We start from the raw sequence: 27,426 nt of genomic DNA, 5'->3' as shown, positions 1-27,426 counted from the left end.
GTCGAACTCTTAACATTACATGACAGCAATATTTCAGCATTAATGTCCATCCCAAATTGCCCATAAGGCAGTTAAGAGTCAGCATCATTGCAGTGGGTCTGGAGTCACATGTAGTCCAGACCAGGTAAGGATGGACATTTCCTTCGGTATAGACATGAGTGAACCTAATGGATTTTTCTGACAATTGAGAGTGGGTTCATGGTGATCATTCCACTTTTAATTCCAGATTTCTATTCAATTCAAGTTGTTCGATACGTTAGGTCACCATTGTGATCGTTATAGATACCATCATTTGGCATCTTTTGGCATGGCATTTCAAAACTACAAGGTTACTGACATTAAGTTAGATCACGTGTATCTGTCAACAGTTCGTCTCCAGGGATGTTTCATAGCCTGGGTTCTGTGAAGCCATTATCTGTTTCAATAAGGCTGAGGAACCACAGTGAGAGATTGGCCGCTTTGTCTATCGCAAAACAGAATTTAGTTCTTTCAACAAATCAGAGTTCACCAAAATCTATGCATAATGGTGAAAAATATGAAAAAATACCCCAGAAATTGCGAGGGAAACTCAGCAGGTCTGGCAGCATCTGTAGAGAGAGAAAGCAGAGTTAACGTTGTGAGTCCAGTGACCCTTGAAGACAGGTCACTGATATGAAATGTTAACTCTGCTTTCTCTCCACAGATGCTGCCAGACCTGCTGAGTTTCTCCAGCAATTAAAAACCGAAAACGCTGTAAATCAGACAAAAAAAAAGACACTGTTGGAGCTTTTCCAGCAATTTCTGTTTTTGATTCTGACTTACGGCAGCTGTGATTCTTTCTTTTTTTATTGCTGGAAAAGCTCTGCAGGTCTGAATGATGCAGATGTTGCCAGACCTGCTGAGCTTTTTCTCGCAATTTCTGTTTTTATTGGGCTAACTCTGTTAGCCTGAATTTTATAGTCTGATTCTGATTAACGTTTGAATAATTAACATATTCACATCCTGATAAATGCTGACTGATCAGATTCAATTATGTGTTACATTCCTAAGTTTAATTCCCACTGCACAATACTGCACGCAATTCTTTGTGCTGTCAGATAGTATAATATGTTTAAAAACACTTACCCAGAGTTGGTCTTCTTGGTTTGAAGGATTTGTTCTGATGAAAGCGCCATAATATGTTGCAATGTTCCTGTGATGGGAACACTTCTTCAACATGTTAATTTCCAGTTTGATTTCTTCTTCTTCATCCTGTATTCGAGGAAAAGTGTTTCATCATCAATGAAACTGATCACAAACTTTAGGATATGGCTCGAAGCCAGTTTGAAGCAAAGCTTGTGATGTACCATCATTTACTGACTGGCCACAGGCTGCATCTTACTCTCAATTCTCTTCTTAGAAGAGAAGGGAAATGTTGGTGGACAGGGGAAAATAACATCAACAGAAAATACTGTCCACTGGTATATTTTACAAACTTGAAAGGGTTCAGAAAAGATTTACAAGGATGTTGCCAGGTTCATAGGGTTTGAGCTAGAGAGAGGTTGAATAGGCGAGGGCTGTTTTCCCTGGAGCATCAGAGGCTGAGGGGTGACCTTATAGAGGTTTATAAAATCTTGAGAGGCATGGATAGGGTAAATAGACAAGGGGTGGGGGAGTCCAGAACTAGAGGCCATAGGTTTAGAGTGAGAGGGGAACACTTTAAAAGGGACCTAAGGGGCAACGTTTTCACACAGAGGGTGGTTCGTGTGTGGAATGAGCTGCCAGAGGAAGTGGTAGAGGCTGGCACAATTACAACATTTAGAAGGCATCTAAATGAATGGATGAATAGGAAGGGTTGACAGGGATATGGGCCAAGTGCTGGCAAATGGGATGAGATTAGGTCAGGATATCTGATCGACATAGGCACGTTGGACCGATGGGTCTGTTTCCGTGCTGTAGATCTCTATGAGTCTATGACTAATGAGAAAGGAAACTGGTGGGGCTGAATTTTAGAGTTTTTGGGCAGGTGTGAGCTGCAACTAGTACTTTGGAGGGTTTTTCACTCCAGGGTTAGCATGCTTTTTCGTTAAACCTTACCAAACCTGTCACATTAATCATCCCCCCCTCCCCAAAGACATCTCACATCAGATTCTTGCTCCATGACAACATGTGCCATTCCCTGAACATTTTATCACTGTCAGGATATCCTAACATTAACCAGCATCCCTTTTGCTTACACAATCTTTAACAGCCTGTTGTGTACTGGGACCTGTACTTTAACCTGGAGCTGCCCTGCACAGCTCCTTATATTTGCCCCAGGCGTAGCAGTCAAGGGGAAAATTACTTTGGGGTGGCATGATGGCTCAGTGGTTAGCACTGCTGCCTCACAGCGGCAGGGACCCATGTTTGATTCCTGCCTCGGGCGACTGTGTGTGTAAAGTTTGCATATTCTCCCCGTGTCTGCGTGGGTTTCCTCTGGGTGCTCTGGTTTCCTCCCACAGTCCAAAGGGTTACGATTTAGATGAATTAGCCATCCTAAATTGCCCGTAGTGTTCAGGAATATGTGGGTTAGGTGCATTAGTCAGGAGAAATATGCAGTAATAGGGTAGGATGATGGGCCTGGATGGGATACTTTTCAGAGGGTGAGTATGGGCTTGTTGGGCCAAAGGGCCTGTTTCCAAACTTAGGGGTTCTACGACTCTTTTGCGGGAAGGGGGCTGCTGGTCCTGCTGGATGGGATGATGCAGAGGCAGGAATTCCTTCCACCCTACTCCAGGAGCAGAAGGGGGGATTACAACACTGGTCCATGCCTGTCTGGTCTGAGGTCACCACCTAATATTGAGGAGTGGAACTCCGGATGACATCACTGTTACCATGGGGAGAGTGTGGAACTGTGCTGAACAATGAAGTCTGGCAGTAACCAAGGCATGAATGATGGTGTCAGCAGCAGGGCTGAATGGCCTCTTTCTATTCCATAATGACTAGGGAGGTCCAGTGGCTCACAACGCCAGTGACCCCCAGGCTCAATTCCAACTTTGGGCAACCGTCTGTGTGGAGTGTGCACATTCCCCTCTTGTTTATTTGGGTTTTTTTCCAGATGCTCCGGTTTCCTCCCACAGTCCAAAGCTGTGCAGGTTAGATGGATTGGCCATGCTAAATTGCCCATAGTGTTCAGGGATGTGTAGGTTAGGTGGGCTAGCCATGGGAAATGCAAGGTTACAAGGATTGGGTAGGGGGCGTGATTCTGGGATGGGATGCTCTTCAGAGAGTCGGTGTGGGCTCAATGGGCGTGGCCTGCTTCCACACTGTAGGGATTCTGTGATTCTATGACCAGGAATTCATTGTACTTATGTCTAACTTTGAGACTGAGCGTCTGTATATTCACTTCAGTAAATGCGAACACAGTAGTTTCAGACTGAGAATTACAAATCTTCTCTCAATGTTTCAACTTGATACAAGGGCAGCATTGACATTATGCACTTATTGAAAAATTACCATGAGTGGATGCAATGTGCTAGTCTCAAGTGAAGTGAAGACTGGTATTCCACCAATCTCATGAGTTTTACATCGAGACATATTTTAAAAAAAAAACAGCTGTTAGCGGCTGGGGAAGCAGATCTCGCTGCAAGTTGGAAATTGCAGTTAAGATTGAACTGTTTCAGTAAAGGTTGAAGCCATCCTAGTCCAAGAGGGCTATAGGGCAACGCTCTCATTTAAGACAACTGGTGGTGGTTTAACCTGAGGGTCATCATGCCTCAGGTGAGGGGACAGGTGGAGAAGGGGGGACCTTTGTGGTAACGTCAGCTAATGCGGGAATTCAACCCACACAATTGGCTTCACCCCACAATACAAACCAGCTATTCAAGAATGTAATGTTCTTGAATATATATGACAATTTTAATCAAAAACCTAACGGCACCACATGCAATACATCAAAACAGACCTACCAGCTTACCAAAGTCAACTGTCAGAGGTGCAAGATCATAATGAAGTGTGGAAGGTGACTGATTGTTAACAGGAGTTAAAACATGAGTCGGTATGTGATGCACTGTTATATCTCGGCCATTACTGTATGCATCTTTGGAACGAGTTGGGTAATTGTCCTGTCCCATGTATATACACACACACGGCTAATTCTGATTGTTTTGGGATCAGTTCTCATCTGCACCAGATATGTATTTATCTGAAAGCTAGCTGCCATTCAAAGGGATTTGATAAGATCAAGAACAAAAATGGGAAATATAAATATATGCACGTGAGAAATATCTTCACCACACCAATTAAACACTTGTTGTTAAAGCAGCTTGTGGTAAAGCTGATGGGTGTTGACTCCACACCTTCCACACCGCAAAAGTTAAGTTGCGAGGGAGAGGTCGTGTGATTCTCATCAAAGCTGATGGGCAGAGTCTTCTCATAACTCATCATGTCTTTGTCAGCTGCCAGGAAGCCGGGGCAGCTGTCTTGATATCTTGTGATTGTTTTAAGGAGTGGAAATTCAATTCTATGTCAGCTGACAGTGCAGTGGTGCAACAGCAATTCGGTGGAACCTTGCATTGACACTGCAAAGGCAGGACAAGATGCAGCTCCAAGCTTGTGAATCCGCAGAAGATAAACTGTCCCGTCCTGCAATCTCAGTGGGAGAAAGGGCTGAGCCAAGGATCAGTACTTGACACTGATGTCAAAGATAAAACAAGGAAAATCAGCAGGATGACAAATGTACAAATAAATGGAATCAGAGCAGGAGCACACCATAAAGCCTCATGAGCTTACTCCATCCTTCAGGACTATCATTTGCACTTTCAACTCCAGTTTCTCACCTGCATCACATACCCCTCGACCACCATGTGACCAGAAATCTGCCTACCTCAGCCTTAATTACATACAGCAAAACATATAGGATACACAATAATTAGCTCCAGTGATTTGAAAGTGCTTTGAGTGTAGAAACCCTTGTCAGCCTAGTCCTAAATGATTGGATCTTCAAATGAGATGTTTGCCCCTGTACTCTAGAATAACATCTCTGTGTTTACCCTGTTGCACCCTTTCAGAACCTCATGGGGAAAGAGGAACTGAATCACACTACTTGGATAGCACTTTAAACATGTAGGCACTGACAAGGTGGACTGACTGGCTTCCATTTGCGCTGCAATATTCAACAGAAAACGTTTCTCAGCAGTGTCCCTCATGGAATTTTCAGCACTTGGTGCTCAAAGAATGATGGAAGGTACCAGTGGCACTAAATGGGGAAACAACTTAGTTCAGCGTGGAGCACATGAGAAAGGAAAGCAAATGTTAAAAAGAAATGCCTAGAAGAGGACAAAAAAGGATAATGTGCCAGCTAATCATTTCTTACTTGAACTGTGCACCACAGAACATGTAAACAAAGATACCACAAAGGTAGTTTGCTGGCCTGATTATTCATTTTGACATCAACGAAGGAAATGAACAGGCAACGTATAGCATAGATGCAACACTCTGCAGCAAGTTTAAGACTATCAAACAGTTTAAATTCCTCACAAGACTTTCTGAACCCCAAGTCTGAGCCCTTTCAGGAAGCAGCTGCAACAGGCACTTAGGGAAAAGAATAGTATGTTTTTCACCACAAGAGGATTTGAATATTGCCATGAAGATGTCTTGCAGCGATTAAAAAAAAATGATTCAGGGGTTTATGGTGTCGCTGGCTAGGCTGGCATTTATTACCCATCCCTAATTGCCCAAAGGCCAGTTAGGAGTCACAAGTAGGGCAGACTCGGTAAGGATGGCAATTTCTTTTCCAAAGGACATTAATGAATCAGGCGGGTTTTTTTCCAACAAACAACAATGGATTCACAGTCATCATTGGACTCTTAATTCCAGATTTCTGTTGAATTCAAATTGTTTTATCTGTCATGGCAGGATCAAGCCTGGGTCCCCAGAACACTATCAGGGTCTCTGGATTATCAGTAAAGCAATATTATCACAAGGCCATTGCCTCCCCTATAACAGACTAAGCAGGGCCCTGCTGTGACCCCAATTACAGTACTGTGTCCAGCTTTGGTCTCCTGATCTCAGGAAATATATAATTAGAGATACCACAGAAATAGTGCGATGAAGGTAAACCAAGCCAATCCATGGGATGGCTTATGAGGAAAGATTTTGTGTTCTCTGAAGTTCCAAAGGCTCAGACATGAACTCTTTCTGGAGAGAGGCAGAGGCGGTGGTGGTACTGGGCTCGCTGAATTTCAGCTCAATGCTGACTGCAAGGCAGTGGCAGAGTCTTGACTGGGACTCTCAGTGAGCTCCCGACCTCTGATGTTTGCACTGAAGGTGACCTCCCGATGCCTGAAACACAGACTGAAGGGGTGTTCCCGATACCCGGTGCACGGATTGAAGGGGAGATCCCAAGAGCCAACGTGCGGACTGAAGGTGAGCTCCTGATACCCGGCTCATGGACTGAAGGGGAGTTCCTGATACCATGCTCATCGGGAACACCCCTTCAGTCTATGAGCCAGGTATTGGGAACTCACCTTGAGTCCGTGAGCTGGGTATCGGGAACTCCCCTTCAGTCCGTGAGCCGGGTATTGGGAACTCTCCTTCAGTCCGTGTGCCGGGTATTGGGAACTCCCCTTCAGTCGGTGAGTCAGATATTGGGAAATCCCCTTCAGTCCGTGAGCCGGGTGTTGGGAACTACCCTTCAGTCCGTGTACCGGGTATCGGGAACTCTCCTTCAGTCCGTGAGCCGGGTATCGGGAACTCTCCTTCAGTCCGTGTGCCGGGTATCGGGAACTCTCCTTCAGTCTGTGAGCCGGGTATCGGGAACTCTCCTTCAGTCCGTGAGCCGGGTGTTGGCAACTCTCTTTCAGTCCGTGAGCCGGGTATCGGGAACTCTCCTTCAGTCCGTGAGCCGGGTATTGGGAACTTTCCTTCAGTCTGTGAGCCGGGTATCGGGAAGTCTTCTTCAGTCCATGAGTCGGGAGTTGGGAACTCCCCTTCAGTCTGTGAGCCGGGTATCGGGAACTCTCCTTCAGTCTGTGAGCCGGGCATCGGGAATTCTTCTTCAGTCCATGACTTGGGTATCGGGAGCTCCCCTTTGGTCTTTTGTTGCAAATTGAACCATTCTGGTACAAACTGTCTTATATGACATGTGCAACTGAAGCAACTTTTAACCTTAGAACATAGAACACAGAACATAGAACATTACAGCGCAGTACAGGCCCATCAGCCCTCAATGTTGCACTGACCTATGGAACCAATCTGAAGCCCATTTAACCTACGCTATTCCATTATCATCCATATGAAGTTAAAAATCACACAACACCAGGTTATAGTCCAACAGGTTTATTTGGAAGCACTAGCTTTCGGAGCGCTGCTCCTTCATCAGGTGATTGTAGAGAATAAGATTGTAAGATACTGAATTTATAGCAAAATCCATCCAATGACCATTGAAATGCCCTTAATGTTGGTGAGTCAACTTCTGTTGCAGGCAGGGCATTCCATGCCCCTCCTATTCTCTGAGTAAAGAACCTACCTCTGACATCTGTCCTATATCTATCACTTCTCAATTTAAAACTATGTCACCTCATGCTAGCCATCACTGTCCAAGGAAAACGGCTCTCACTGTCCAACCTATCTAATCCTTTGATTATCTTATAGATCTCAATTAAGTCGCCTCTCAACCTTTTTCTCTCCAACAAAAACAGCCTGAAATCCCTCAGCCTTTCCTCATAAGACCTTCCCTCTGTACCAGGCAACATTCTAGTAAATCTGCTCTAAACCCTTTCCAAAGCTTCCACATCCTTCCTATAATGTGACCAGAACTGTACGCAATACTCCAAATGTGGCCACACCAGAGTTTTGTACAGTTGCAGCATGATCTCATGGTTCTGAAACTCAATCCCTCTACCAATAAAAGCTAACACACTGTATGCCTTCTTAACAACCCTGTCAACTTGGGTGGCAAGGATCTATGCACATGGACACTGAAAGCTCTTTGCTCATTTACACTAACAAGAATCTTACCATTAGCCCAGCACTTTGCATTCCTGTTACTCCTTCCAAAGTGAGTCACCTCACACTTTTCCACATTAAACTCCATTTGCCACCTCTCAGATCAGCTCTGCAGCTTATCTAGGTCTCTCTGTAACGTCCAACATCCTTCAACACTATCCGCAACCTTCTGAATTCAATCTCTTTTAAGATGTAGGTAAACATTCAACCAGCCATTTAGTTATGTCTTTGGACCTATCCTCTGACTTTCAATGCTTCAGATATAATATCAAAATCTCTTTGTTCCTCCACAGCCAGTGGGCGGCACGGTGGCACAGTGGTTAGCACCCGGGTTCAATTCCTGCCTCAGGCAACTGTCTGTGTGGAGTTTGCACATTCTCCCCGTTTTCTCCGGGTGCTCCGGTTTCCTCCCACAACACAAAAATGTGCAGGTTAGGTGAATTGCCCATGCTAAATTGCCCATAGTGTTAGGTGAAGGGGTAAATGTAGGGGAATGGATCTGGGTGGGTTGCTCTTCGGAGGGTCGGGGTGGACTTGTTGGGCCGAAGGGCCTGTTTCCACACTGTAAGTAATCTAATCTAATCAAACCCCTAACTTCTCAGCCTATAAGAAAGGTACTCTTGGCTGAACTCTAAACTTGCATCCACTCTGTATGTCTTAGGTCCTTTGGTAATTTCCCATCCACCCAACTTCCTGTTGCTCCTAAATGTCATGTCATCTGCAAACTTGGACACAAATTCCTAATTCCTTCATCAAAGTGGTGAAAAGCTGAGAGTTTTGAACCATGTCAATGATGCCCTATTCAGACATAACCAGCCTTTCACAAATCCATGTTGATGCTCCTTGATCTCCTTGGACAGGCGCAAGCGTTCAATCACCACCTCTTACTGATAGATTCCTCGAGCTCAATTTCAACCTGAAGGGTCTAACATTACCTGGGTTCACCTACCCTCTCTTCTTGAATAGTCAAGTAATGTTTGCAATTGCCCAAGTCAAAGAGCACAATTATCAAGCAAGAGAATATCTTGAACATTTTGGATAAGTTCATCTACCATTTCCTACTGACCTTTTAACTCAACTTAATCATTAATATGTTCTGAATAGGGATCAAAGCCTCTTAGACCTCTCCATCTCTGATGCTTAGGTCAATTTGATGTTTAAAAATTTGGTTTTGCTTGTATGTCACATGCAAAAATAAACACTCAACTGGAATCAGTATTTGGCTATTTTATGGTTAATATTCAGTAATGAAGCTGAGCTGCTCAATTCCTTTTATTGTACCCTGTACAGAGATTTGTGATGCTACATTAATTGTGATTGGGAGAGTGCAGTTCAGTTTCAGTTCCATCTTTTGTAGTTCACAGGAAACGTTTTGAAGTCTGTTATTGTAAAGACCGTAAGATATAAAAGCAGAATTAGACTATTCGGCCGATCAGGTCTGCTCCACTATTCAATAATGGCTGATATGTTTCTCAGCCTCATTCTCCTGCTTTCTCCCAGTAACCCTTGATCCCCTTACAAACCAAAACCTATCTATGTCTTAAACATGCTCAACAACTTTCTGTGACAATGAGTTCCATGGGTAAGCCACCCACTGGTTGAAGGAATGCCTCCTCAAGTCCGTGCTAAAGGATTGGCCTTTCATTCTGAGGCTGTGCCCTCCGGTCAAACAAAAACAAATAACAAAGAAAATTTACAGCCCAGGAACAGGCCCTTCCGCCCTCCAAGCCTGAGCTGATCCAAATGTACCCTCTAAACCTGTCGGTCAATTCCTAAACATCTGTATCCCTCTTCTCCCCACCTACTCATGCATTTATCCAGACATGTCTTAAATGAATCTACCCAGCCTGCCTCTACCACCTCTGCTGGCAACGCGTTCCAAACGCCCACCACTCTCTGTGTGAAGTACTTGTCGTGTGTATCCTCCTTAAACTTTCCACCTCTCACCTTGAAAGCGTGGCTTCTTGTTATTGAATTCTTCACCCTAGGAAAAGCCTTGTCTCTATCCACCCTGTCTATACTCTTCATGATTTTGTAAACCTCAATCAGGTCCCCTCTCAATCTCCTTTTTTCTAATGAAAATAAACCTAACCCACTCAACCTTTCTTCATAGCTAGCACCTTCCGTACCAGGCAACATCCACGTAAACCTTCTCTGCACCCTCTCCAAAGTGTCCACATCCTTTTGGTAACGTGGTGACCAGAACTGTACACAGTATTCTAATTGTGGCTGAACCAATGTCTTGTACAATTTTAACATGACCTGCCAGCTCTTATACTCAATACACCGTCCAATGAAGGGTCCTCGTCTCTCCCACTCTTACTAAAGTAGTGTACTCTTGCTGCACACAATGCGCTGATATGGATCCACTTACAACACAGCTCTTGAGTTAGGATGCTTTATGCGCAATCTTACAGTGTTTTCAGGAGAAATCTTTGATCAGAAAAGATTTACCAAGATGGTGCCGGGAACGGAGGGTTTGAGTTACAAAAGTAGGCTGGATAGGCTGGGACATTTTTCACTGGAGCATAAGAAGTTGAGGGCTGACCTTACAGAGGTTTATAAAATCATGAGGGGAGTATACACGGTGAATGCCAAGGGTCTTTACCCCAGGATGGAAGATTTCAAAACTAAGGGGCATGTTTTTAAGGTGAGAGGAGAAACGTTTAAAAAGGACATGAGGGGCAATAAGTTTTACACAGAGAGTGGTTCATGTATGGAATGAACTGCCAGAGGAAGTGGTGGATGCAGGTATAGTTACCATGTTTCAAAGACATTTGCATAAGTACATGAATAGGAAGGGTTTAGAGGGATGTGGACCAGGAGCAGGCAAGAGGAACTAAATTAGCTTGGGAACATGGTCAGCATGGACTTGTTGGACTGAACAGTCTGTTTCCATGCTGTATGACTCTATGATTGTAACTCAATGATTAGCATTGCTGCCTCACAGCACCAGGGACCTGGGTTCCAATCCCAGCCTCAGGTGACTATCTGTGTGGAATTTGTACATTCTCCTTGTGTCCGTGTGGGTTTCTCTTGGTGCTCCAGTTTTCTCCCACAGTTCAAAGCTGTGCAGGTTAGGTGGTTTGGCCGCAGGGTTCAGGGATGTGAAGGTTAGGTGAATTAGGCAGGGGTAAATGTAGAGTAAGGGTGGGGTTTTGGAGGATCGGTGTGGACTTGTTGGGGCCAAATGGCCTGTTTTGACACTGTAGGGAATCTATGATTCTAACTTTGATACAAAGTCAACATCCAAAACTAAGCAATAGTGATCTTATCTGCAAAGAGCAATGTCAGAAGACAATGTGGGCCCTTTCCTCTGTGATGTAAAACAACGGGAGCTAGAGTGCTAAGAGAGGCTGCTTTGCCCTAACGTCCTGCCTGTTGCAACTGTGCCTTAAAACCAGACCATCTGTCACATCTGGGTAAAATAATAACAAACTATGTTCACACGTGGACAGCTTAGGAATGGATTAATCACGAGTATCATAAAACAACTTCACAAGTCAGAGGTAGTTGCATCACATGACCAAAACAAACTGGAGTCATAAGACAGATAGAATAAAAACGAATCGTAAAGGATATGAAACATGCTTCAAAGTGTCACAACCACAGAAACGTGAATTATGTCTTTACATGCAACTGCTGAAAATAGAATGAATCTTTGACAGCTCACCATAAATGAGATGAAAAGCATCACTCACGAATGATATATTTGCCAGATTTACCTGAGCAATAGCATTCCTGGCTCTAACCCTAAACATCACCTTGCAGAAGGCAGGGAGACAACATGTTGCATTATTATGTTCACCTGCCAACCCCACCATGGTCCAGAGTGGAAGAAGGAAAGTAATAAAGAAAGATTTCTATTTATATAGCACCTACCATGATTTCAGGATACTTTTTAGCCAAGAAAATATTTTTTGGAGATGGTCACTATTATAATCACCACTATCACTGTGACTATTACAATACATTGTGGTGAGGCAGTAGTGTAGTGGTAATGTCACAGGACCAATCATCCAGTGGCTATAGGGGAAATTCACAGGTTGAAACCCAATCATGGTAGCTGGCGGAATTTCAATCCAATTAAATCTGAAATTGAAAACAAGTCTTAGCAATGTTGACCATTGTGAAAAAAAATCTGGTTCATGAATGCCCTTTGGGGAAAGTCTGATCTACATGTGACTCCAGACCCAGGCCAGCTGATTCTTAACTGCCCTCTGACATGGCACTAGTGAGCCACTCAGTTCAAGGTCAATTGGGGATGAGCAGCTACATCCCATCAAAAGAATTTAAAAATGTAGAGATTCATAGATTGATGGAGCGCAGAAAAGTCCGTTTGGCCCATCAAGTCTGCACTGACTTAACTACCACTAAAAGGTGCACTATTCTCAATTTCCTGCACTTGCATCATATCCTTGCTTGTTACAATATTTGAAGTATCCATCCAAATATCTTTTAAAGGTTATAAGGTAGAACCAGGAAGTGCATTCCAGTTTCCCAGCACCCACTGGGTGAAAAAGATTTTTCCCAAATCTCATCTGAATCTCCTGCTCCTTGCCCTAAAGCTCGGCCCCTCTTGTGATTGACCCAGCAACCAAGGGGAACAGCTGCTCTCTATTCAGCATATCTGTACCCCTCATAATCTTGTACACCTCAATCACATCCCCTTTCAGTGTCCTCTGTTCTAAAGAAAACAATCCAAGTCTATCTAGTCTCTCCTTATAGCTCAATTTCTCCATCCCAGGCAATATCCTGGTGAACCTTCTCTGAACCCTCACGAGAGCTATCACATCCTTCTTGTAGTGAGGTGACCAGAATTGCACACAGTACTCCAATTCTGGCCTGACCAATGCTCTGTACAACTCCAACATCGCCTCCTTGTTCTAATACTCTCTGCCACGACTGGTGAAAGCAAGATGATGAAAGTTGTGGCGCTCAATTCAAACTTGGTAAGCTCCCATGAACAGGAATATGGTAACAACGAGATAATCAGTTCTTGTAGTGCACATTGAGAGATCAAATGTGTGCAGTTCATTGGTGGGATCCTTCCCATTCCTATGACATAGCACAATGGGATTTTCCACACCAATCGAGAGGGAAGATGGTTTCTTCATTTGGCATCTCATCCAAAAGATGGGAGGCCAAGAAGTGAATTTCCTTCCATGAAATGGCCCTGAACTTGTTCATCGGCAGTACATACCCGAAGTTTCCCTTAGGCATGTCAGACACAAATCAATATGTTTTTCGAACTCTGACTTGAGACCAAACTGTTTTCCAATGAAGCATAGGAGGTTGAGGGGTGACCTTATAGAGGTTTATAAAATTATGGGCAGTCTAGCTAAGGTGAATGGCAGGTGCCTTTTCTATAGGGTGGAGGAATTTCAAAACTACTTGGCATATTTTTAAGGTGAGAGGAGAAAGATAAAAAAAACGACATAAGTGGCAATTTTTGTTGCACCGAGAGAGGTTCGTGTGTGGAATGGCTTTCCATAGGAAGTGGTGGATGTGGGTACAGTTACAACATTTAATAGACATTTCGATAAGCACGTCAGTAAGAATTGTTTGGAGGGATATGGGCCAAGCGCAGGCAGGTGGGACTAGTTTAATTTGGGATTACAGTCAGCATGGACTGTTCAGACCGAAAGGTCTGTTTCTACGCTGAAAAAAGAAGTAGAAACTGTTATCCATAAACTTTAAATAAATGTACATTTTTGTACATATATAAAGTTAACAAAAAAAGCCTTGTGATTCGAACTTTGTAGGTACCCTAGTGCACCTGAGGCACGGTGGCACAGTGGTTAGCACTGCTGCCTCACAGCGCCTGAGACCCGGGTTCAATTCCCGCCTCAGGCGACTGACTGTGTGGAGTTTGCATGTTCTCCCTGTGTCTGCATGGGTTTCCTCGAGGTGCTCCGGTTTCCTCCCACAGTCCAAAGATGTGCAGGTCAGGTGAATTGGCCATGCTAAATTGCCCGTAGTGTTAGGTAAAGGGTAAATGTAGGGGCATGGGTGGGTTGTGCTTCGGCGGGTCGGTGTGAACTTGTTGGGCCGAAGGGCCTGTTTCCACATTGTAATATAATCTAATCCAATTCTTGATTTGCTATTTCCACACACAATTAGAATCTAATTTTTAAAAAGAAAATACATCTTGTCTCGCATCCTATTCAAGTTTAAGAACAGGTACTGCACACTGGAGACCTTTCATTAATCATTGATTATAATATTGCTAAAGGGTGGAAGATGATGTTAAGGCACTCTGAGAACACTTCGACATATCAGAACAAATTCTAACATTTTGTTGAAACATGATGTTAGTGACTTTTGAAAATAAAGCTACTTGACTTTCTACAAGAGAACGAAGATTGCATCTTGAACATCGAAATATTGGAACAGAACTAGACTGCTTAATAGGCCTTTGCGCCTATTTTGAGAATGTGGCGCTGGAAAAGCATGACTGGTCAGGCAGTATCCAAGGAGGAGGAGAGTCAACATTGCGAGCATAAGGTCTTCATCAGAAATGTATGCTTCAGATTAGAATAGATTCCCTACAGTGTGGAAACAGGCCCTTCGGCCCAACAAGTCCAAACCAACCCTCCAAAGAGTAATCCACCCAAACCATTTCCCTCTGACTAATACACCTAACACTATGGGCAATTTAGCACAGCCAATTCACCTAACTTGCACATCTTTGGACTGTGGGAAGAAACCGGAACACCCTGAGGAAACCCATGCAGACAAAGGGAGAATGTGCAAACTCCACACAGACAGCTGCCTGAGGCTGGAATGGAACTCGGGTCCCTGGTGCTGTGACGCAGCAGTGCTAACCACTGAGCCACCATGCCGCCCCTATGCTCAAAACTTCGATTCTCCTGCTCCTTGGATGCTGCCTGACCAGCTGTGCTTTTCCAGCACCACACTTTTTGACTCTGATCTCCAGCATCGGCAGTCCTCACTTTCTCCTAGCCTATTTCAAGAGATAATGCATCAAATTGATGTGATCAGTTGACCTACGTGTCTTGGGTTAGCGTTAGGATTAGAGTTACTGCTGGGTGGATTTGCTTGTCTGAGGGGGCTGGAGGGGGAATTGGCACAACTTTATTTCCCTTACTGGCCCTTGGCTTTCTGACTGGTCTCTTTTCTCCCCTGCTGAATGTAAAATGTGTCTCATTCTGAGGGTCCATCAAGCACTATAATATTGGGACAGGGTCAACAGACCAGATTATCTTTCTTGACCCTTCATTATTTTTGTTGAACTGTGAGAGATTTCAAATGCAAATTACTGAGTGGGATTTGAAAGCTTTCAAGACATAAGTTTCAGGATCATTTACAAATAGACTGTTATGTCATCAGTTCCTCTGAATTACAACCATTGATCGTTTTATTTTGACTGTACGAATGAAACAATTCAATGTCTCGGTGCATGAGAACTGGTAATGAGGCAAAATCAGATGTTGTGTGGGAGAGTCACTTATAGGAAAAGACCTATTTAGTCACTTTACTTTATAAATGGAGACATGAGCTGAGGTGACATTAGGCTTTGCGGGGGTTCCCCTCTCTGCTCCACAAGGAAGTCCCTTTGACAGTGTCACAAGGGCATGCCATGGTACGACATTGCTAATTTCCTTCAAGTAAACATTAATTAAACCTACACAATGCCTTGTGGCACTTCCAACTGAGTTTCAGTTCTCGAGCAGAAAGCACAATAAAAACAATCCCCATGACATTTCTACTTTCCACCACAACTATGTCATCTCTTCTGCCCCTTAGACTGAGACCATTAATTTCCTGTAGAAGTGTCTGTCAGAATGGTAGAACCATGAATAGCTAGCAGTGGACATTGCAGATGTTACAATGAAAGCAGGACCACTTTTTACGGCTTGTAAATGGCCAGTATTGAATATCAGGTCATAGGAAGACATAGTTGGCCATTCAGACTGGCTGATCATGTCTCAACATTTAACTCCCACACTATCCCCATATCCCTTGATATCGATAATACCCAGGAGAAAGTGAGGACTGAAAATGTGGAGATCAGAGTCAAAAAGTGTGGCCCATTGATTTCTGCATCAAATAGGCTCAATGTTTGAGCTTTCACAACCTTTTTGGATGGACCACAACCTTTTTTTGATGGACAATTACAAAGATTCACCATCCTCCGAGTGAAGAAATGCTCTGTATTCAGTACTAATTGGACAATCTGCTAATCTGGAGGTGTACAAAGCTAATAATCACACAGTATACTCCACAACCACCTGATGAAGGAGCAGCACTCTGAAAGCTAGTGCTGCCAAATAAAACTGTTGGACTATAGCCTGGAGTTGTGTGATTTTTAACTTCGTACACCCTAGTCCAACACCGGCACCTCTAAATCAATCTGGAGGTGAGCCACTTATTTCCAGACACCCACATCCATAGCCAAGAGAAACGTTCTTCATGCATCTGCCCTGTCCAACCCTTGAAGAATTTTTGTGTGGTTCTATGAGATCACCTCTCATTCCTTCAATCTCTCGAGAATACAGGCACTTGCTCCTCAATTCTCAAATGACAATCCCAGGATTCAGTTGAAGTCCAGGTATCAGAGCTATTATCATAGAATCACAGAAGCCGTATGGTGTGGAAGCAGGCCATTTGACCCTCTGAGTGCACTGACCTTCTGAACAGGATCTCACCTAGGCTCACCTCCTTGACCCTATCCCTGTAATCCTCCATTTCCAATGGCCAACCCACCTAGCGTGCACAACCTTTGGACTGTGGGAGGAAACCAGAAGAAACCCATGCAGACACAGGGAGAATGCACAAATTTCACACAGTCATCCAAGGCCAGAATCGAACCCGGGTCCCCAGCACTGTGAGGCAGCAGTGCTAACAACTGAGCCACCACTCAACCAGCTGCCTTTGGTTGTGCTGCTTTGCTTTTGCTGAGACTGCTCAGATGGAAACCTAACATATTTAGAGTGTAGAGAAAGCAGGTCAAATCACAGTGAGCAGAAGTGAAATCAATTTAAAATTTGATGCACTAGCTTTGGTTAGACGGGACATGTAGGACCGATTGCAATGATTTAATGAGACAAGAAAAGTCTACACACTAAAGCCTCTTGTGATTAATTCAAGTAAATATGAAGACACAGCACAATCCATCAATAACTAACATCAATTAATAAGCCTTGCTTAACAAAGCCACATGTTAGTTCCCAGATTCAAAAGCTGTCCTATCTCATCCATCTAAATATATTTGTATTTAACTTGGATTATATTAGGACTTCTGGACATCTCAAACACATTCCAGCAAGTGATGTATTTTACAAACATACGGACATATGAAATAGGAGCATCACTTCACCACTCAATCCTGCGTCACTGTTCAGGAAGATTCACAGCAGATCTGATTGTGTTTCAGATGTTTCATTCCCAAAGACTCCAATGACCTTCGATTCCATTCCCTAATAATGATCTACCCATTTTTGCACTTAAAAATATTTAATGACCTTGCTTCCACCATCTTCAGAGATAGTACTCCAATGTCTCAAAACTGTATGAGAGATAATATTTATCCTCATCATTATAAGGATGACTCCTAATTTTACATTAAAAAGACAGTTGCAATGTACAGAGAATCTGTAGCCCATACAGCAGAATTTTTATTTTCATTTAACAATTCTATCAGCATATTTAAGTGTTGATCACATGTAAAATGCTAGAGAAACTCAAGAGGTCTGGCAGCATCTGCGAAGACAGAATCAGAGTTAACATGTCACTTCGGGTATGACTCTTCTGGAGAAACAAAAGGTGTTAGAAAACAGGTTCTTTTTTATAATTTGGACAGAGACAGAGGAAGAGAAAGAGGCCAGATGATGTGGAGACCCAGTGCAAATAACAAAGGGGCTGTTAATAGTGAGAAAGAGATAAATGAGATGCTAAAATGATGTAAATTAAGGCGTGAAAGGGCCTTCTACACTTCTACAAAATGTAAACAAACAGGACACAAACATGACACATCTGTGAGGAAAGGTGGGTTGGGGTGGGGGGAAGAGGAGAAAATGTAAGTAAAATGAGGAACAGATAGAGTGCAATCAGTTTCTGAAATTAGTGTATTCAATATTGAGACCTTGAGGCTATAAAATGCCTTCATGGGAAAGGAGCTGTTGTTCATTAAGTTTGTATTGTGTTTCACTGGAACATTGCAGCAGACTGAAGACAGAATTGTTAGTGTGGGTACAAGATGGCATATTGAAATGACAAGCAACTGAAAGGTCATTCCTACAGATAGAGCAGTGGTGTTCTGCAAAATGGTCACTAGTTTGCATTTGATCTCAGAGATGCACTGTGAGCAGCAATTACAGTAGACTGGATTGAAAGAAGTAAAAATGGCTGCTCCAGAAGGTGTGTTTGGGGTCTTGGACAGTGAGGAGGGAGGTGGTGAATGGGCAAGGGTTGACCCTTCTGCGATTGCATGGGAAGGTGCCGTGGGGGATTGAGGAAGCGTTCAGAGTGATGCTTCACCAGGGGGTCGCTTCTGGAACACTTGCTGAAGAATGCTAACCGTGGAGGGGAGGGGAGGGGAAGATGTGTTTAGTCATGGCATCCTGCTGGAGGTGGCAAAATAACGGAGGATGATGCTTTGAATGTGAGGTGGAAAGTGAGGACAAGGGGAACCCCTATAATTTCAGAAAGGAGGGAAATGGGTAAAGGCAGAAAGGGTGGAAGATTTGTTGGAAATGGCTGAAGACTCTATCAATCAGAATGGGTGGAATCTTATTTGAGGATAAAGGCAGTTACATTAGAGGCAGCCTGGTGACAGGTGGCGTCATCAGAACAGAAATGACGGAGGCCGAGAATGGAATAGAATCCTTGCAGAAAGCAGGGTGGGAGGAGGAGTAACTGTGGTAACCGTGGAAGACGGTGGGCTTGTAATGGATACTGGTGGGCAGCATATCCTCAGAAATGGAAACTTCACTTTTGTCAGCAGCAGTTGGAGTGGAAGGAGTGACAGCAAGGACTAGAGGCCCGATGGGAAAGTAAAATTTTTAAAAGATGTAAAGGTTTACCTCATGGACAGGCAAAGCGCACACCGAGCATGAGCAGACACGGGTAAGTGAGGCTTTACACTTGGGTGATTGCTTTACCTGAAACACTACTCAGGTAGCGTCTCCCACCTGGCCTCCTCCTCTAACCAAAAAAAAAGGTTCTGTGCACCAATTGGTAAGGTGATTTTGTTTTAGTTTATCGGTTGTCTCGTTGCGAATTTAGAATAGTGGGAGGTGAGGGCTGTTGAATGTTCCTCCTGCAGAATGTGGGAGGTAAGGGTCACCACTAGTGTCCCTGCTGACTGCATCTGCTGGAAGTGCACCCAACTCCAGCTCCTTGAAAACTGCGTTAGGGAACTGGAGCCGGAGCAGGATAAACTTCGGATCACTCGGAAGGCAGAGGGGATTATTGAGAGAAGTTACAGGTAGGTAGTCACACCTCAGGTAAAAGAAGAAGGTAGATGGGTTACAGTAAGGGGAAAGGGAACCGGCAGACAGTGCACAGAACCCTTGTGGCCATTCCCCTCAACAACAATTAGAGTATTTTGGTATACCCATGGAGGGGGGGGGGTTCACATACCAGGAGTAAGCAATGAGGCACAGGTCTCTGGCCCAGACTCCGTCCCTGTTGCTCAGAAGGGAGGGGGGAAGAGCAGAGCATTAGTCATTGGGGACTCCATAGTTAGGGGGACAGATAGGAGGTTCTGTGAGAATAGGAGAGACTCACGGTTGGTGTGTTGCCTCCCAGGTGCCAGGGTTTGTGATGTCTGTGATCACGTTTTTGGTATCCTTGAGGGGAAGGGGGAGCAGCCCCAAGTCGTAGTCCACATTGGCACCAACAACATAGGGAGGAAGAGAGATGGGGATTTAAAGCAGAAATTCAACGAGCTAGGGTAAAAGCTTAGAGCTAGAACAAACAGTTGTTATCTCTGGTTTGTTGCCTGTACGAGGTGCTAGCGAAGTGAGGAATAGGGAGAGAGAAGAGTGCAGGAGGGAGGGTTTTGGATTCCTGGATAATTGGGAGTTTTCCTGGGATAGGTGGGACCTCTACAACGGATGGTCTTCACCTGAGCCAGAGGGGTACCGATATTCTGGGGGGGACGTTTGCTAATGCTCTTCGGGAGGGTTTAGACTAATTCAGCAGGGGGATGGGAATCTAAATTGTAGTTGGAGTATACAGGAGGTTGAGAGTAGTGAAGTCAGAACTAAGATTTCAAGATCGCAAGAAGGCAGCGGCAGGCAAGAAGTTGGTTTAAAGTGTGTCTACTTCAATGCCAGGAGCATCCAGATTAATCAATGTTGTGACCATTTCCGAGCAAGGTAGAGCAGGGACAGGAATGGTTGTTGTAGGTTCTGGGATTTAGATGTCTCAGAAAGAACAGAGAAAATGGTAAAAGAGGGGTGGTGTGGCATTGTTAGTCAAGGACAGAATTACGGTTGCAGAAAGAACATTTGAGGACTCCTCTACTGAGATAGTATGGGCTGAGATTAGAAACAGTAAATGAGAGGTTACCCTGTTGGGAGTTTTCTATTGGCCTCCAAATAGTTCCAGCAATGTCGAGGATAGGATAGCAAAGATGATTTTCAATAGGAGCAAGAGTAACAGGGTAGATATTATGGGGGCTTTAACTTTCCAAATGTTGACTGGGAATACTATAGTTCAAATACTTTAGATGGGTCAGTTTTTGTCCAATGTGTGCAGGAGGGTTTCCTGACACAGTATGTAGATCGGCCATCAAGGGACGAGGCCACATTTGATTTGGTACTGGGTAATGAACCCGGCCAGGTGTTAGATTTGAAGGTAGGTAAGCACTTTGGTGATAGTGACCACAATTCGGTTATGTTTACTTTAGCGATGGAAAGGGAGAGGTATGTATCGCAGGGCAATTTCAATATGATTAGGCAATTCCCGCCTCAGGCGACTGTGTGGAGTTTGCACATTCTCCCAGTGTCTGTGTGAGTTTCCTCCGGGTGCTCTGGTTTCGTCCCACAGTCCAAAAATGTGCAGGTTAGGTGAATTGGCCATGCTAAAATTGCTCGTAGTGTTAGGGGAAGGGGTGAAGTGTAGGGGAACGGGTCTGGGTGGTTTGCGCTTCGGCGGGTCGGTGTAGACTTGTTGGGCCGAAGGGCCTGTTTCCACACTGTAAGTAATCTAATCTAATAAAAACAGACTCAACAGATGGATGAACCACAGACTTGGTTGTAAAAGTGGGGGGAGAACAGCGCACCTCTAACACTGAAACTCATCTTGTTGACCACAAACCTTCAAAACAAGTTTGATTGGGTCTGTTGAATGATCATAGGGAATTTCTGTTTCTCGATGATATAAAAAACATTGTTTTCTATCACCTATAACAATTAGTTTCTTTTGCTTTTACACTGAAAATGGAAATTCCCATCAATGTTCCGAGTTTTCAAATGAAGAACTGATATCATTCAAAGGCCCTTGAACCCAGTTTCTGACTCAAACCATCGCCCTGTTGAAGCAATGAAGTAATGTTTCGAATATGTTATTTCTGGGTATGATTTTGATTGCACCTGATACAGAGGCTCTGAGTTTACAGACAGTTTTGATCAAGGCTTCTTCTTAATACAATCAATCTGTGTCCACAGCAAAGCTGTTTCCATCAACTGTTATGTCTCCTATGAACTGCTACGTGTAACCAGAGAATTAAAGAATTATCAATGGTTACAGCACAGAAGGAGGACCATTTGGCCATTTGTCTCTGCTAAGCCTCTGCTGGAGTATTTCACCTACTGTCACTCCCCTGCCTTTAGTTCTGCACATCTCCATTATTAGACAGTGATCAAATTCCCTTTGGAGTGCCTCAGTTAACCTGCTTCTCCATACATTCAGGCAACAGATTCCACATTCTAATGTTTTTAAGAGGCTTCCAAATGAGTCATTGATGAAAAGTTAAGTGAGCGATGACTCCTCAACATTGCTGGACCAGGAGGCAGATAAAACAAGACAGTGAAATCCTCAGGGATATCCTTTAATGCATTTATAACTTTCTTGGACTTCAAAATTCACTTTTACCACCTTTAATTACCAAGCTTCAAAGGCTAGACTGCGAGGAGAGATTATATAAATGAGGATTTTATCCTTGCAATATAGAAGGCTAAGGAATAATTTGACTCAGATCTTCATGAGTTTGAAAAGATTTGACAAGGCAGATAGGAATAATCATTTTCTGATGGGGGAGTCTCGGACAAAGAGACATGATCCTAAAAGCACACAATTCATGCAAAGGATGGCAGTGATATAAAGCTCTTTTTTTTCAGAAAAAGCAATATAATATTGCACAATGCATAAAGCCAAGATCACTAGATTTTTGTTATGGAGCTGAGGAGGGTGGTTAAGATTGGAATATAGATTAGCCATCATTGTATTATGATACAATAGGCTTCAGGAGCTTAATAACATATTCTTCTTCTTAATGTTTCTTTAAGTAGCGGCACAGCAGATGAATACACGACCTCATAATGAAACCAAATAAAATTACTGCAAATGCACAGCAGTTCTGGCAGTGTTTGTTAAGGAAGAAAGAGGACCGTTCTTCAGTCTTACACAGGCCACAGCATGTAATATTGAACTATAACATTCAGATGGCCTGGAAATGTGTAACTATTTTTTTTAATGCCCTTTAGAAACAAACCTCTTCTTTTTATTGTCATGCTATTCTTTTCCAAGTGCACCTGGGGACTTCCAGAACCCGAAAGCAAATTAAATCTGTGAGGGGTCAAACATGAATGTGAGGCTTCTCTTTTTGGTACAAATCAAGACATCAGAAGACTAAGTAAAAGATCCTTTTCTGAAAACAGCAGCTGATTCTGTGAAAGAGTCATAGAGTCATAGAGATGTACAGCATGGAAACAGACCCTTCGGTCCAACCCGTCCATGCCGACCAGATATTCCAACCCAATCTAGTCCCACCTGCCAGCACCTGGCCCGTATCCCTCCAAACCCTTCCTATTCATATACCCATCCAAATGCCTCTTAAGTGTTGCAATTGTACCAGCCTCCACCACATCCTCTGGCAGCTCATTCCATACACGCACCACCCTCTGCATGAAAAAGTTGCCCCTTAGGTCTCTTTTATATCTTTCCCCTCTCACCCTAAACCTATGCCCTCTAGTTCTGGACTCCCCGACCCCAGGGAAAAGACTTTGCCTATTTATCCTATCCATGCCCCTCATAATTTTGTAAACCTCTATAAGGTCACCCCTCAGCCTCCGATGCTCCAGGGAAAACAGCCCCAGCCTGTTCAGCTTCCCCCTATAGCTCAAATCCTCCAACCCTGGCAACATCCTTGTAAATCTTTTCTGAATCCTTTCAAGTTTCACAACATCTTTCCGATAGCAAGGAGACCAGAATTGCACGCAATATTCCAACAGTGGCCTAACCAATGTCCTGTGCAGCCACAACATGACCTCCCAACTCCTGTACTCAATACTCTGACCAATAAAGGAAAGCATACCAAACGCCTTCTTCACTATCCTATCTACCTGCGACTCCACTTTCAAGGAGCTATGAACCTGCACTCCAAGGTCTCTTTGTTCAGCAACACTCCCTATGACCTTATCATTAAATGTATAAGTCCTGCTAAGATATGCTTTCCCAAAATGCAGCACCTCGCATTTATCTAAATTAAACTCCATCTGCCACTTCTCAGCCCATTGGCCCATCTGGTCTAGATCCTGTTGTAATCTGAGGTAACCCTCTTCGTTGTCCACTACACCTCCAATTTTGGTGTCATCTGCAAACTTACTAATTGTACCTCTTATGCTCGCATCCAAATCATTTATGTAAATGACAAAAAATTGAGGACCCAGCACCAATCCTTGTGGCACTCCACTGGTCACAGGCCTCCAGTCTGAAAAACAACCCTCCACCACCACCCTCTGTCTTCTACCTTTGAGCCAGTTCTGTATCCAAATGGCTAGTTCCCCCTGTATTCCATGAGATATAACCTTGCTAATCAGTCTCCCATGGGGAACCTTGTTGAACGCCTTACTGAAGTCCATATAGATCACATCTACCGCTCTGTCCTCATCAATCCTCTTTGTTACTTCCTCAAAAAACCCAATCAAGTTTGTGAGACATGATTTCCCACACACAAAGCCATGTTGACTATCCCTAATCAGTCCTTGCCTTTCCAAATACATGTACATCCTGTCCCTCAGGATTCCCTCCAACAACTTGCCCACCACCAATGTCAGGCTCACCAGTCTATAATTCCGTGGTTTGTCTTTACCATCCTTCTAAACAGTGGCGCCACGTTTGGCAACCTCCAGTCTTCCGGCACCTCACCTGTGACTATTGATGATACAAATATCTCAGTAAGAGCCCCAGCAATCACTTCTCTAGCTTCTCACAGAGTTCGAGGATACACCTGATCAGGTCCTGGGGATTTATTGACCTTTACCCATTTCAAGACATCCAGTACTACCTCCTCTGTAATCTGGACATTTTGCAAGATGTCACATCTTTTTCCCTACAGTCCATATCTTCCATATCCTTTTCCACAGTAAATACTGATGCAAAATATTCATTTAGTATCTCCCCCATTTTCTGTGGCTCCACACAAAGGCCGCCTTGCTGATCTTTGAGGGGCCCTACTCTCTCCCTAGTTACCCTTTTGTCCTTAATATATTTGGAAAAACCTTTTGGATTCTCCTTAATTCTATTTGCCAAAGCTATCTCATGTCCCCTTTTTGCCCTCCTGATTTCCCTCTTAAGTATACTCCTACTTCCTTTATACTCTCCTGAGGATTCACTCGATATATACTGTCTATACCTGAATATGCTTCCTTCTTTTTCTTAACCAAACTCTCAATTTCTTTAGTCATCCAGCATTCTCTATACCTACCAACCTTTCCTTTCACCCTGGCAGGAATATACTTTCTCTGGATTCTTGTTATCTCATTTCTGAAGGCTTCCCATTTTCCAGCTGTCCCTTTACCTGCGAACATTTGCCTCCAATCAGCTTTCGAAAGTTCTTGCCTAATACCGTCAAAATTGGCCTTTCTCCAATTTAGAACTTCAACTTTTAGATCTGGTCTATCCTTTTCCATCATGATTTTAAAGCTAATAGAATTATGGTCGCTGACCCCAAAGTGCTCTCCCACTGACACCTCAGTCACATATCCTGCCTAATTTCCCAAGAGTAGGTCAAGTTTTGCACCTTCTCTAGTAGGTACATCCACATACTGAATCAGAAAATTGACTTGCACACACTTAATAAATTCGTCTCCGTCTAAACCTTTAACACTATGGCAGTCCCAGTTGATGTTTGGAAAGTTAAAATCCCCCACCATAACCACCCTATTATTCTTACAGATAGCTGAGATCTCCTTACAAGTTTGTTTCTCAATTTCCCTCTGACTATTGGGTGGGTCTATAATACAATCCCAATAAGGTGATCATCCCTTTCTTATTTCTCAGTTCCACCCAAATAACTTCCATGGATGTATTTCCGGGAATATCCTTCCTCAGCACAGCTGTAATGCTATCCCTTATCAAAAATGCCATTCCCCGTCCTCTCTTGCCTCCCTTTCTATCCTTCCTGTAGCATTTGTATCCTGGAAAATTAAGCTGCCAATACTGCCCATCCCTGAGCCATGTTTATGCAATTGCTATGATATCCCAGTCCCATGTCCATGCCCTGAGTTCATCTGCCTTCCCTCTTAGGCCCCTTGCATTGAAATAAATGCAGTTTAATTTATTAGTCCTACCTTGTCCCTGTCTGCCCTGACTGTTTGACTCACTTACGTTCTCAACTGTACCAGTCTCAGAATGATCTCTTTCCTCTCTATCTCCCTGGGTCCCACCCCCCACCCTTACTAGTTTACATCCTCCCAAGCAGTTCTAGTAAATTTCCCTGCCAGTATATTAGTCCCCTCCCAATTTAGGTGCAATCCGTCCTTCTTGTACAGGTCACTTCTACCCCAAAAGAGATTCCAATGATCTAAAAATGTGAATCCTTCTCCCATACACCAGCTCCTCAGCCATGCATTCATCTGCTCTATCTTCCTATTCCTGCCCTCACTAGCTCATAGTACTGGGAGTAATCCAGATATTAATACCCTTGAGGACCTCCTTTTAAAATTTCTGCCTAACTCTCTGTAATCTCCCTTCAGAATCTCTTTAGATGAGATTCCCTACAGTGTGGAAACAGGCCCTTCGGCCCAACAAGTCCACCCGGACCCATTTCCCTCTGACTAAGGCACCTAACACTATGGGCAATTTAGCATGGCCAATTCACCTGACCTGCACATCTTTAGACTGTGGGAGGAAACCGGAGCACCAAGAAGAAACCCACGCAGACACAGGGAGAACGTGCAAACTCCACACAGACAGTCACCTGAGGCTGGAATTGAACCTGGGACCCCGGTGCTGTGAGGCAGCAGTGCTAACCTCTGAGTCACCGTGAAAGGTTGACGAAGTGAGACTGAAATCTCAGGCATTTGAGTCTTCCTTTTGAAAAAATTATCAAGTAGTGTAGCTGACAGTGAAATGAAAGGCATGATATAAATGGTAATTGTGACAGGCTGAAGGCTTTTATAAAAGACAGACAGTGACCATCTTCTCAAATCCAAAGTCCGTTGGTGCACAATGAAGTAGAAAAAGCCCCGAGAACCCTTGTAATATTTATTTTTAACCATAGCTGTAAAGTGCTTGAACCCAGCTGTAATGGCATTGGATTAGTGAGTTGGGATGGTACAGTATCAGCAATAATTCTGTTTAATATCCAGAATAGCAATGGCAGGGCATTTAACAGAATCTTGCATTAGTTAACAGTGGGTTAAGTTTTACCAAACCTTTAGAGTTGTAGAGTCATGGACATGTCCAGCATGGAAACAGACCTTTCAGTCCAACTTGTCCATGCCGACCAGTTATCCTAAATCAATCTAATCCCATTTGCCAGCATTTGGCCTATATCCCTCCAAATCCTTCCTATTCACGTACCCATCCAGATGTCTTTTAAATGTTGTAATTGCAACAGCCTCCACCACTTCCTCTGGCAGCTCATTCCATACATGCACTATCCTCTGCGTGAAAAAGTTGCCTCTTAAATCCCTTTTATATTTTCCCCTCTCACCTTAAACTATGCCCTCTAGTTCTGGACTCCCCTACCCTGGATATAAGATCTTGACTATTCACCCTCTTCCCACCCCTCATGATTTTATAAACTTCTATAAGTTTACCTCTGACGGTGAAGGGAAAATAGCCTCAGCATATTCAGCCTCACCCTTTAGTTCAAACCCTCCATCCCCAGCAATATCCTTGTAAATCCTTTCTGGATTGAACTGCAAAGCAAGAATGCTGGCAAGTTGGTGCAGCAAATTAGTGGATGGTATGTCCCCTACTTGCCACTGCAATGTCACTTTGCTCACGGTCAGACAGACCAGAGTGTAAATGAACAATGTATTTCATAGAATTCCTACAGTG

At 43.8% G+C, this 27,426-nt stretch overlaps 1 protein-coding gene across 6 annotated transcripts in view; it reads right to left on the bottom strand.

Moving 5' to 3' along the window:
- Positions 1–27,426, bottom strand: part of LOC122557427 (mitogen-activated protein kinase kinase kinase kinase 4) — a 317,468-nt gene that overhangs the window by 191,317 nt on the left and 98,725 nt on the right. For all 6 annotated transcript variants that reach the window (XM_043705152.2, XM_043705149.2, XM_043705150.2 and 3 more), the window contains exon 4: positions 1,105–1,230. In XM_043705152.2, the coding sequence (XP_043561087.2) occupies positions 1,105–1,230 (126 nt within the window). The remainder of the gene's footprint in view (positions 1–1,104; positions 1,231–27,426) is intronic.

This window comes from Chiloscyllium plagiosum, unplaced genomic scaffold (assembly GCF_037043375.1).
Source record: "Chiloscyllium plagiosum isolate Xiang-an unplaced genomic scaffold, Cpla_swu_hap1 HiC_scaffold_11, whole genome shotgun sequence".
In the NCBI taxonomy this organism is placed as follows: domain Eukaryota; kingdom Metazoa; phylum Chordata; class Chondrichthyes; order Orectolobiformes; family Hemiscylliidae; genus Chiloscyllium; species Chiloscyllium plagiosum.
The sequence above is the reverse complement of the archived record's forward strand: the minus strand, read 5'-3'. Positions and strand labels throughout refer to the sequence as shown.